At 44.0% G+C, this 12,562-nt stretch overlaps 1 protein-coding gene and 1 pseudogene across 1 annotated transcript; both read right to left on the bottom strand.

Annotated features, from left to right (window-relative positions):
• Positions 1-2,917: 2,917 nt before the first annotated feature.
• Positions 2,918-7,399, bottom strand: LOC123395840 (peptidyl-prolyl cis-trans isomerase FKBP42). Its single transcript, XM_045090875.1, has 7 exons — positions 7,129-7,399; positions 6,312-6,491; positions 5,550-5,639; positions 5,007-5,191; positions 4,656-4,778; positions 4,413-4,565; positions 2,918-3,732 (listed from the first exon to the last, which is right to left on the bottom strand). Exons 1-7 carry the CDS (start codon positions 7,199-7,201, stop codon positions 3,406-3,408), a joined length of 1,131 nt encoding a protein of 376 aa, XP_044946810.1. The 5' UTR covers positions 7,202-7,399; the 3' UTR covers positions 2,918-3,405.
• Positions 7,400-10,244: 2,845 nt separating this feature from the next.
• LOC123396606 lies at positions 10,245-11,866 on the bottom strand (annotated as a pseudogene).
• Between the last annotated feature and the right edge of the window lie 696 nt (positions 11,867-12,562).

Below are 12,562 nucleotides of genomic sequence, written 5' to 3'. Positions count from 1 at the left end.
CGGCATCCTTGCGAGCTAGTCACCTGTGTATGGCTAGATGATCATGGATGTCGTCACACCGAAAAGACCCTAAAAGTATCTCTCCATCATCTGAGGAGCAAATCGCACTCTTCAGTTATCCAACACCTTGTCATACTTTCCGATAAACCTATAAGTTATCTTCATGATCATCGTGTTATAGATGACGTTGGAGCAACCCCAAAGTGTATCGTCCATCATGAAGTGACTCGATGCTCTCATGGTCTGAGGAACTAGGCATACATTAACTCTCCATATTATTATAATAGACTAGCGACGATAACAGCTCTAAGTATAACAAACAACTTGGATCAGTTTAATATGATCGTTCTTCTAACATCATACTATCAATGTCGTCAACATCCTCGTTGTGCTTTCTTTGAAAAGATGGCAATTTTAGCACTATGCCATGGGCTCATGGCAAAAGTTCAGGATTTTGTTTGGTAAAAAATATTTTGAAATTTTTAAGTGGGCACGAGGCAAATTTAGGATATTTGATATGCAACGAAGATGGCGAATGTAGCAAATTGCATTGGGTACATGACAAAATTGGAAGATATGCTCTTTGAAAAAAGACGAAAAAATTAAGAATTTCTTCATGTGTTCAATAGAAGAGTATGCTCCCGTAATATCCATATTAAACTTGAATGCCTAAAAAACATTTTGTCATGATGTGGTAAAACTAAAGGTTTTCTACATTTCAAAGCATTTTCAAATTTTCCATGTTCTAGAGAACACAATTTCCCCTAAATTTACAATTCGATTAGTCCAATCATTTTTACGCAAAAAATACCATGTTTTATGAATCATTTCTTCATAATTTTAGCCATTAACTATTACAATTTTTTTTAAAAATTACCATGATGTAGGAGACAAAAAAATCTAAATTTTCATGTGATCAATCCAAAACAATTTCCCTCAACGGCCTCCTCCTCTCATTACCACTCTTTCTTTCCACGCCCAGTCGAGCTCCCATGGCGCCACAACAACCCATCTCACATGGTCTCATGTGTGCCACCTCCATCGCCCGACATTGCCTCTATCGCCTCCTGCAGCACTGCCGCTGCTCGCCTCTCTCTAGTGTTTGACGGCGAGAGCTAAGTTTTTTTCTGACATGGCAAACATACATTGTCTCTTGGACTAACACTTTTACCTAGTATATTTTAGGTATAGTGCACAATGATCATTGGCTAAAGGATTATGAGGAGAAGCCCCTTGATGCAAGGAAAGGAATATGATTGGCTCAAGCTTCAAGCAAGAAAACTCTACATTTTACATTTGTGAGAAATCACTTCGAGTCCATAGGAAAGTCAATATCGTTAAAAGGGGCTGAGGTATTATGATAAATTGGTTGCTCAAGTGCTTAGAGGTAGCCACCAAAAATACTCAGCCATTCACCCACAAAATATCTGTGTCCGAAGCCAAACCACCAAAATTGGTGCCACCAACTATTTCCATTCGGCCATACCGATTTTACACTTGACAGATCCTATGCCAAGCCCTACCATCTCGGTACCACCAACTTTCACATCGGTGCCACCGAGATTGAGTGACCAACTTTCTGTTGAAAAAAAGTTTTCAAGAATTGGAATTTCCGAGTTTGAAATCGGTCTCATTGACATTTGGAAACTAGTCTAGGTCATCGTATCGGTACCACCGAGATTCCTATATTCGTCTCACCGAGAATAAAAAAGTTGCCACATTTCGTGCAACTCGGTACAATCGAGATTCATTTCGATGTCACCGAGTTGGGAAATAATGTTGTAATGGTTGGATTTTGGGGGATGCCTATATATACCCCTCCACCTACCTCTCATTCGTAGATGAAGCACTCAGAACACACTTACACTTGCAAGATCCATATATCTGAGAAAGAGCCACCTACTCATTTGTTGAGATCAAGAGATTTCATTCCACCCACTGGAACCTTGATTTCTAGCCTCCTCAAGTTGCTTTCCACAAGATCAATCTCTCCTACCCTTGCCAAATCTGAGAGAGAGAGATTGAGTGCTGAGGAGACTATCTTTAGAAGCACAAGAGCAAAGAGTTCATCGTTCTTCTGCATCGATTACCTTTTCGAGGGTGCTGCCTCCTAGATTGGTTAGGTGTTGCTTGGGAGCCTCCTACTTCATGTGGAGTTGAACCAAGAAGTTTGTACGGACAAGGAGATCGCCTACTTCATGAAGATCTACCGTGAGTGGGGCTAGTCCTGTGTGGACAGAAGTTGTGGTGGAATAGACAAGGCTGCTTCTTCGTGGACCCCTTGTGGGTGGAGCCCTCCGTGGGCTCTCGCAGTTGTTACCCTCCATGGGTTGAAGTCTCCACTAACATGGAATACGATAGCACCACCTATCAGAACCATGCCAAAAATCGTCGTGTCAACTTCTTTGTGTTTGATCTTCCTAAACTCTACTTCTTATTACATGTGTAAAGTCTTTACTTTTCGCTGCCATATTTGTTGACTAGCATATATATAGGATACACTAAACTTATTAGAAATGCTAAAATCTGTCAAACATAAACGAGCATGTATAGTGTGCTCGAGCTAGAGTCGTTCACTGGGAGGAGCCAGAAATCTGATGTTCGCTACATATCATTTCCCCAATCTAACAAGATTAGTAAGGGAGTTGTCTTTTTTTCAAGGGAGTTGAATCCTTTTTTTTAGGGGAGGGAGTCGAGTCTTTACACCGTGTAAGGCCCTGATTGGATTTGTTGTTTGTCCGAGCTTTACACCTGTAAAAGATACAGACCTCAGGCCCTGCTTAGGATACCGTTGCTTAGGATACCGTTTTTGTACCGAATACACTTGCAAAACAAATACATACCTCCAACCATCGGTTTAGTTTTCAGCTGGTTTATACTTATGACCGGTATAATACATTTGTAAAAACAAAACGAGTTTCCAAGCAGGGCCTCACTCTCGCTCCGTCGTTTTCTTTCTCAGTTGAAAATCCCATACGGTTGGTGAGATACACGTGTAAAATAAATACCGGTCTAGAAAAATACATCGAGTCCAAGCGGAGCCTAATCAAGGAGGCTCACCAGAATCATGTCCTTTGCAAACAGTAGTAGTACAACACTAGATATCCTACTGTAGATCTTAGGCCCTGAACACTCTGCCTTCCCTGTGAATCACTGTTATCCAAGTGGAAGGAAGGGCATTCTGAACCTGAAACTGCACTTCCAATCTTCACAAACACAAAGAGACCATCCCCTCCAGTCCAAAGTGCCCCGCAAAATTCCACACCAAAACATTATGCTCAAGTATATGGAGGAAGGTTGTCTCCTAGCCACAAACGATAGATAAATCATCAGGTTTTCCCTTGTCATGTCGGTATGTTCCCAGTAGCACTTGAATCAGAGTCAACTAGACTCACACGGACCATCCTAGTCATTCTTGCGCGTGAACATCCTGGCAAGATAACGAACCAGTGACACCAGCCACTGCCAGAAGAGGACGGCGAAATTTTTGGCCTTGGGTTTGGGTTGAGGCCTCGGCCCGAACAGACCTTTGTATAGCTCCCTCTGCTTCTGGTACAGCGCTTTATCTTGTTCCGCTAGCGACCGAAGCTCCCGCATGATCTCCTTGTCTTCCGGGGAGTGTCTCTTGGCTTTCAGGAAGTCCTCCCTCGCGGATTCTGTCTGGCCGAGCTCGGCTCTAGCTTTTCCACGTCTGAACAAAGCTTTCGCGTTGGTTTCGTCCTCTGACAGCACCTGGAAAATAGGATTATGCAATGATAGATCATCTAAACAGTAACTGGCCGAGTCTTTCCACAAAAATAAGGGGCAAAATTGCGGTACAACACAAGATCATTCAGTCGGCCAATCATCAAGCCACTAGCTGCATACAAACTTTATGGTGATTTAAATTAGAAGTTAGGAGCAAAAACATAAGCAGCTCAGCCAAACTACTTTAAATTCTAAATACCACCACAGACTGATACTTATAATGCAAAGAGAGCCTTCTACCCTTATTTGGTCCATAAGTGCTTGCGTATAATAACTATAGAAAAAGAACTGAACCCTTGGGGGAACAAACCCAAAGGCATTTAGCTTTTCATGTCGAGAAAAGGCCCAACACCGTCCCACTCACGCTACAGAGGTGCAATGGGCAACACTTGCACGCACAGGGAATAGAAAACAAGGGGCCTTTTATGTGAGAAACAGGGTTCAAGCCCTGGCCAGTAGCCCCACACCTGGAGGTCCTACTGCCGTGCTAGATGCATGTTATCGCATATCACAAGTATAGTCTAGTGTTTTTAAAACTTTGAATATCTAACCGGATATCTACTTTATGTAAAGCTACACAGAGATCAAACTAGAGAACCTCAAGTGACGTAAACGATGAGTGAAGGAGTGAAGTTCATGAAATAATATAGAACTGATCAACTTACAATGCTGCACTGTGCGATAGCTTCGTCAAATCTCTTCTGTTTGATTAGGCATGCAGCCATGTTGAGATGGCACGGGTTTTTCACAGCCAAAGCCATATCTCTGTACTTACCAAACAACTGAAACATGAAATCATCTCCCATATATGCAACAGCCTGGAAAAGAGAAAACAGTAGAACACCATCAGCTCGAGCATCTCAAAAAATAAAAACGTTGAAAATTTCCAAGTAAAGCAGATCACGAACCATCTCATATTGCTGCATAGCCACCTCAAATTTCTTCTCTTTAAAGTAATCGTTGCCCTCGAGCTTCCTCCTATCTGCTGCTTCAATCCTCTCTTCTACCGTCATGTCACTACGGGCTTTTCCCTGATTTATTTAGACATGTTGCCATGAATATGAGTTTTTCTTAGAAAAATCTAGTGTCTGAGAAAGGGTAAATAAAATGGTAATAAGCTATTCGGACATCTCAGTCTACTACCAAAGTATCAAAGCAACCGATTAGTGTTCTACATTAAAAAAATTGGCTCTATTTTTTTTATTAAGCCTTTCTTTCTTTGGAGTGGTAACGGGACATGTGAGGGTGTTTGCCATTACCTCTTTAGCATCATCAAAGCCAATGAGTTCAACTTCATATATAAGGTCTGCTGATGGAGGGACATTCGGGAATGAAAAGCTTCCTTCTTTCCCATAGCCTAGTTCCCAGCTAACATGCAACAGTGCACGTTCCCCACCTTTCATGTGACCAACACCAATACCCAAACCAGCCATTTGCTTTTTCTCTGTAGATGAAAAATAATAATCAAAATTACTACACAGGCAATCGTCGTTGATAGTTATTTGATAAACTCAGATAGCAAGTGATTTTTTTATAAAACTAATGCCAATGCCAACTCTTCAAATTTTATTAGAATGGCAAGGGCAGGTGTGGCCAGTAAACAACTGGTAGACTAATAATAAACTAACTATTTTAATAACCGTCCCGCTTAAAACCAACCTCATACCACTAGAAAACTAGAATATTACCAAAATAAGTCCGAATCTGAATCATACAGCCCTGCACCGGACTGAAATTACAAATGGCATGTATGCAGCAGAGAAAAACTGAGGATAAAATAAGTGAAATAAATGTACTTGTACCTTTTCCGATGACAATTTCAACTGGATGCTGTTCTTGCCAGGTATCCTCAAATTTATGCATAGAGCTTTGTACCCATGCTCTATAATGCACTGTAAATCAAGGTTGGAAACAACCATTATTTCACAGTTGTTCTCCTTCAAACCATCAAATAAATAACTAAATATATACATCCTCTGAAACTTAGACAGGACAGCATACTGATAAATTAAAGTAAGATTCACTTCAATCAAGATACTGAACGGACAAAATATATTAATGGCCTTTACAGAAGCAGCCTATCTATGCATAACAAAAGAGCAAAGCGGAAATATGAGATGAGAAAAGTAAATCAATGTCATTACCCACTTAAACAAGGAAAAGCATAAACAAAAAGGGCCATTACATTTCAATATCAATTACAAGTAAGAAGGCAGGACAAGGTGATGAATAAGAAATGACACATGCAGTACAAAGTTAGAGAGATTATACCCTCATAACCAGTTATATGAATTAAAACTGTAGGGGTGAGTGTCATCTCATGGTCATGAATCAGGATTACCGAATATGTGAAGTTTGAAATGTATTTCCTTCAAGAAAAACTTGGAATGCTTTTCTAGGCTATCAGGATATGTGAATAACAACCTTCTGGCATGGTACCAGTGAACATGTTAATTAAATGAATTATAATATACAAGGAAGACTAGAGGAGGTTGTATAGATTGGTACAATCATTCTAGAAATCAACGACATAACCAAGACTCAAATATTTGTGTCATACTTACCAAAGCACGTAGAAAATTTTGAGGGTATCTTCCCATGGCCTTCTTTAATGACTTGCTTCTTAACTTTATCATGGAGAACTTCCATATCAGTTGTTACCACAGGTGGGGCACTGCCATCTTGGGGAGGTTCGGTATGCACAAAAGATGCATTCTCTACTGTTATCTCATCATCACTGGAACCTAAAATTATCAGAAGATAAATCAGCATAAATGGGCAAAAGGCAGCAAGGTTTTAGAACTTATTCGCCATCTCCGGTACAGATTTGCATATTTTCTACAGTAGCATCTCTGTATTGTTACTTGGTGGTATCAAGTAACATTAGGTAGTCCTGTTAAATGTAAAGCGCGAGCTCCAGAAATTGAAATATGTAATCTTAGCACTGAGTTGTGCTACACGCCTCTACTGAAACTAATTCCATTGCCTTTACATAGCGCAATCAAATTCAAAAAAAAATATGTGCCAGTATTACATTTCAACATTTTTGCGCACTCATTAAAGAAGGGGAGCACAACATTAACCTGCAGTGTGTGCAATAAACACTACTAATTCACTTCACTGCTCCAGCAACATACAAAGCTATTTGGATCATGTATCCTTAGATTGTCCTTAGATCGAATACAGCGTGACTATTTGCTTTCTTTTTCAAAACGAAATAAAAATCCGCACAGAAATTAGACACCAAATTTGCAAGAGAAAAGTGCTCTCGCTGAATTAAAAGTTTAACGTGACCGAGATTCAGAGCCCGCGGCACGAACAAAGAGGAATTAAGAATTTCGCTAAGCGGCAGACCCGCAGAGCCGGAAGAGGCTCACTCACCAGCGGTAGGATCAGAAGCGGGGGCGGGGGCGGGGGCCGGGGCGGGGCCTATTGGCGCGACATCTTCGGGCATGGCGGCAATCGCTGCGGGCGGGCAGACGCGCCGGGCGTGGTTGGGTGGGAGGCGGAGGAGTCGAGGAGATCAGGAGAGCAGAGCAGACGGTCACTTCCTCGACTTGCAATCTGTGAAGTACTATAGGGGTGTCTTCCGAGTCCGGTCAACGTTTTCTGGGTTTTGGGAAATTTCGGTTCTGCATTTTCAACGCGGACTTTTTTCTTTTTTTGCCAATGCGGACCCTTAAAACGTAAATAAACGTTTGGACCAACGTGTTCGGAGCCTCATTGGTCCGTTGACACGTCCGTTTATCTCACTTTTAAATTAAATTAGTATAAATGTCCGTGCGTTGCAGCGGATGTAGAACCTTACAAAACATGTCACTATATATAATTTTCTTTTATTTTCTTCAGTTGCAATTAATATGATTTATTTAACATTCTACATTGATTTCGAGCCTATCAGCATGACAACACACACGGCGGGACATGGAACCATGTTTTACAAAGCTTATTCATACAACCTTCCTTAACTAAAACATAAACAACTTTGTTCGTCAGCAAACCTTGGACTCCGCAAAGTCCTCAAGTTATTTGTCATTACATGCCACTTCTTATATTCAGTTCCAATAAACACCGGTTTAAAATAAATGCTTTATTAAAAGATTAAAAAAACAATGAGTATTTTTTTGAACAAATTTAAATTCATTTTTTTAAATGGAACAACTTTTGAGAATTTTGACCGGTTTTTAAAAGGCATGAATATATATAAATGTGTACTTATTATAAAATTAATTTAACTACATTGAGTTTTTTAGAATATATAAGTTTGTTGTTTGGTTGGAAATCGTTATTCTTGTATTTTTCATTATTTGGGCTTGACCTAAATAAACCACTTGACATAAACACTTTACGTACACAGAGAGCACTTCGGTATTAAAAAAAGGAGTGTCTATATTACAATCGACTGAATTGAATTGGCCTTCAATAAAATATGCCAACCAGTGCAGTTAACCACACTTCGACATTAAAAAAAGGGAGTGTCTATATTACAATCGACTGAAATTGAATTGGCCTTCAATCAAATATGCCAACCGGTGCATTCAACCAGTGCAATCATATGAGCGCTTCCGCATTTAAATATGTCGACTACTATGTTACAATAACAAATAGTTATAATCGATGATCATTGGATATTATTTTTTATATAATCAATGCTAGCATGCTGCACGAATGACATCCATCAGCTTCCACGATGCAGCACAACACCTAGCAATTCTACTTGGAAAAAAAATCTAGCAATTGATTAGTAGAAAAAAGCAATTGTGGCACTCCCACCACCCACTTTATCCAAAAAAATCTAGCAATTGATTAGTAAAAAAAGCAACTGTGGCACTCTCACCGTTCACTTTATCCAGAGCATCGTCATTCCCCTCCTCCTCATTCATTAGACATCAACTAACCCCACCTCCTTCTTCTTCCTCCTGCTCTACCTGTGAATCCACTAAAGTAAGGGACTGCGGGTTGATTTCAACATAACATAGGGGTTTTTGTGCAAAAGTGCCGATGACGAACTTTGTTCGTCTTGTTGAACCTACTGGTGGGACAATAAGTATTGACTCTGTAGACATCACCGCGCTTGGCTTGCATGACCTGCGTTCTCGTTTGGGCATCATTTCACAAGACCCAACACTTTTTCAGGGTACGGTAAGATATAATCTAGATCCTCTTGGGAAGTACTTGGATCAACAAATATGTGAGGTAAGACAGTGTGATATATCACAATCTCAGGATGAATAAACTGATTTATGGGGTCGTAAAATGACAATAAAAGGAAACACTAAAGCGCGTACTTAATATTAATATGCTATTGTGTTGCAGGTTCTTGACAAATGTCAATTTTTTGAAGCCATCGAGGAGAAGGAACAGGGATTCGATTCGCTTGGTACGAAACCTCACTATATCTATACATATACATAATTTGGTCTCGCATTTATTTTAGGCCATTTCAGAGTTCTGCTCTAGCCATTTCAGAATTCAAAATACATGTGCCGCCAAATCTGTTAAACTGTTAGTGGTACTAATCAAGATCATGCCATACAGTTGCAGAAAATGGGTCGAACTGGAGCATGGGCCAAAGGCAGCTCTTTTGTTTGGGTCGCATGCTTTTAAAAAGGTGTCGTATCTTGATTCTTGATGAAGCCACGACCTCTATAGACAACTCAACGGATGTTGTCCTTCAGTAAACGATCCGGACAGAGTTCAAACATCGAACCGTTATCACAATCGCCCACCTAATTCCAACAGTTATGGACTGCTATATGGTACTTGCAATGAGCGGCGGTATGCTCGTCTTATTGCCAGCTTATTTGGATCACATCATAGAGTTTCTAATTCCATATAATACTTATGAGTTGTATGCACTTCGAGGGAAAATAGTGGAGTATGATGGACCTGCGAAGCTCATTGCTGCAGTTTCTCAGGAGATGTACACAAATCAGTTTCAGAGAAACGGAGATGTGTGGATCACAAAGAAAAACAGACATACTGTAATCTGTTGTGGTACTTGATCTACTTGGAGTCTGCAGAAGATGCAGTGCCATCTTCAAGTAATTTCTTGATTTCTTTTAGCTATGTATTGCTACGTGAAATTTGAGCAATGTACAGTTTTAGCTTATGTTTGTTGACCGGTAACAAGCGCTGAAAGCTGAAGAGAGTAAATTCTTGAACGTTTTGTTGCTCCAGCAACCAAATATAGAAGTCTGAATGGGAGGAACTTCAAACCTGTAACCCTGCTACCACTGTCGACATATCATTCGAACTTCTTAGTAGAAGAAATGGTGATGTATTTTCATGGCCAAGTATATGATTTGTGTGCTTGCGAATTTAGTGACACCAAATAATGTGCATACCACCATTATATTTCAGTCACAGCTTCAAGTTTTGTTCTATCCTGGTAGGAACATAAGAACAACACTTAGATTCGGTAAATGAGGAGGACATCCCATTGCAACCTACTGGTTCTCAAAGAACATGCAGTGATATGTTGCTCTCAATCTCAAGATAATGACCTATTTCAGTGTACATTTTTACTCTGAGTTTACACAAAATATCATATTAGAGTACAAAGTGGTGTATGTAATAATGTACAACGACAATACCAAGCCTGAATGTCTGATGCTGAGAAAAAAAACAGTACACCTAGTTCACACAAGGCGGCAACGGTGCAACCGGCGGAGGAGCTAGCGCCGCCACGCCAGCGGGCTCCCGTCTTCCAGTTCCGGCCGCGTCCTCACCATCTTCGCCGCCGCCATCCTGCTCCCCCGCACTGTCATCCTCCCCAGCTCCTCCCTGGCCAACGCCCGCATATCCATGTCCTCCCTCCTGCGCCTCCTGCTCCACCGCACCGCGACGGCCACGGTGACCGCCAGGAAACTCACCGCCACCACCCCGCCCAGGCCAGCCACCACCGTCCACGCCCACCATAGCGGGAGGCGGCCGTGGTGGCCGTGGTGGTTGCAGCCGCACCGCCACGCCGTAATGCCCCGTGCCGGTCACCACGCACGCGGTCGCTGACGCCATGGCGTGCGTGGCCACGGCCTTCCCGCTGTCCACCGCGAAGGTCACACACCTGGCCGCCATGGCGTTGAACGGCGGCGTCCCGTTCGCCGCCGCAGACGCGAGGTCCCCGAAATCCACGCAGACCGGCGCGCCTAGCGCCCGGAGCGAGACGGTCCGGCTGCCGTTGTTCCCGGCGGAGACTCCATACGCGAGCAGCGCGGCGACCGGGGCGGCCAGCATGTACCCGCGCGGCGCGGCGAAGAGCGCGGCCGAGGCATTGCCAACGAACCGCTCGAAGACGACGTCGACGCGGCGGGCGAACGGGGCCGGCACGACGCGCGGCGGCACGATGAACCCGGCTATGTCGGGGGCGGTGGCGTTGACGCCGTCGGACAAGAGGGAGCTGCTGCGCACGCGCATCACCGAGGCCTGGACCGTGACGACGCCGCACGCCGGCGCGCAGGCCGTGAGGGGCACGCCCACCGCCCACTTTATCCAAAAAAATCTAGCAATTGATTAGTAGAAAAAAAGCAAATGTGGCACTCCCACCCTCCACTTTATACAGAGCATCGTCATTCCCCTCCTCCTCATCCATCAGACATCAGCTAACGCCACCTCCTTCTTCTTCCTCCTGCTCTACCCCTGACCACCCAGCGCTCCTCCTCCTCACCACCCAGCGCACTGCTCTCCTCTTCTCTATCCAGTGGCTGGGGGCGATGGGGGCTGCGAGGCTGGTGTGTAGTGGCTCGATTGCTGTCCAGATCTGGCGGTCGACCAACACGCCCCTGGCCCTGGCTGGGCCTATGGCGGAGCCGCGGGAGGCAGTTTGGTGATGTTGCGTGTGTGCCGGCGATTCCCAATTTCTTCCTGCAGGAGTTTCCCTCGTGTTTTTCTTCTCGCAATCCATGGAGGAGCTCTGCCCGCACTGAATCTGCCGTCGATCGCCTCTAGCCCTCCTCCTGGATCCTCTCCATCCCAACCTTGCTGGCCTCGTTCCTGTCGCACCGTCCTCCTCTTCTTCCCGCGGTCCATGGAGGAGCGCCTCCGCCTCCGCCTGAATCCGCCGCCAGTCGCCTCTAGCCCGCCTCTGGGATCCGACCCATCCCAACCTCGCTGATCTCATTGTCAGCGCTCTGTCCTCCTCCACGCCTGCTTCGCTTCCTCTTCCCTCTGGACGGACGGTAGGGCTCGGTCAGATCTGGCCGGGGTGGATCCATTTCCGGTGGATTTGGCGTGGACGCGACCAGATCCAACGAGATTGAGGGCTGGCGGCGCCATGGTCCTCCTGGAGGTCCCTGTTCAGCGAGAACGAGGGAGAGATGCGAGAAGATTGAGAGGAAGAAGGAGAAGGGGCGAGGCGGCAGAGTGGCCGAAGGTCCGACGGGTCGTGGCGGCGGTGTGGGGTCATCGGCGAGGCGGCCTGCAGGCGCGAGGGGAGCTCGGGCAGGATGAGCTGCGGGAGGCGGTGCAGTTTTTCTTTATAGAAGTGAAATGTTTTCTCTGAATCCACTAAAGTAAGGGACTGCGGGTTGATTTCAACATAACACATGGGCTTTTGTGCAAAAGTGCCAACGACGGACGACAGAAGCCATCAGTGCTTTATTATTAGGGAGAGATATATGTCAGAAAGAGATATACGAGAGTAGAGACGTTACGTCTGATCACCACATTCCATCAAAAACCCTCATGAAATTCTTCTCCTTGAGAATGGTTGTCGCACATTCATGTAATCAAATTATTCCAAAGCGAATGCCACTCCACATCATTGATGCATGTCACAGCAACACAACTCGATGGGCCAACGAGCAGCGCCACTACA

Source organism: Hordeum vulgare, chromosome 5H (genome assembly GCF_904849725.1).
Source record: "Hordeum vulgare subsp. vulgare chromosome 5H, MorexV3_pseudomolecules_assembly, whole genome shotgun sequence".
Lineage (NCBI taxonomy): Eukaryota > Viridiplantae > Streptophyta > Magnoliopsida > Poales > Poaceae > Hordeum > Hordeum vulgare.
This window is presented reverse-complemented; position numbering and strand designations above follow the sequence as displayed.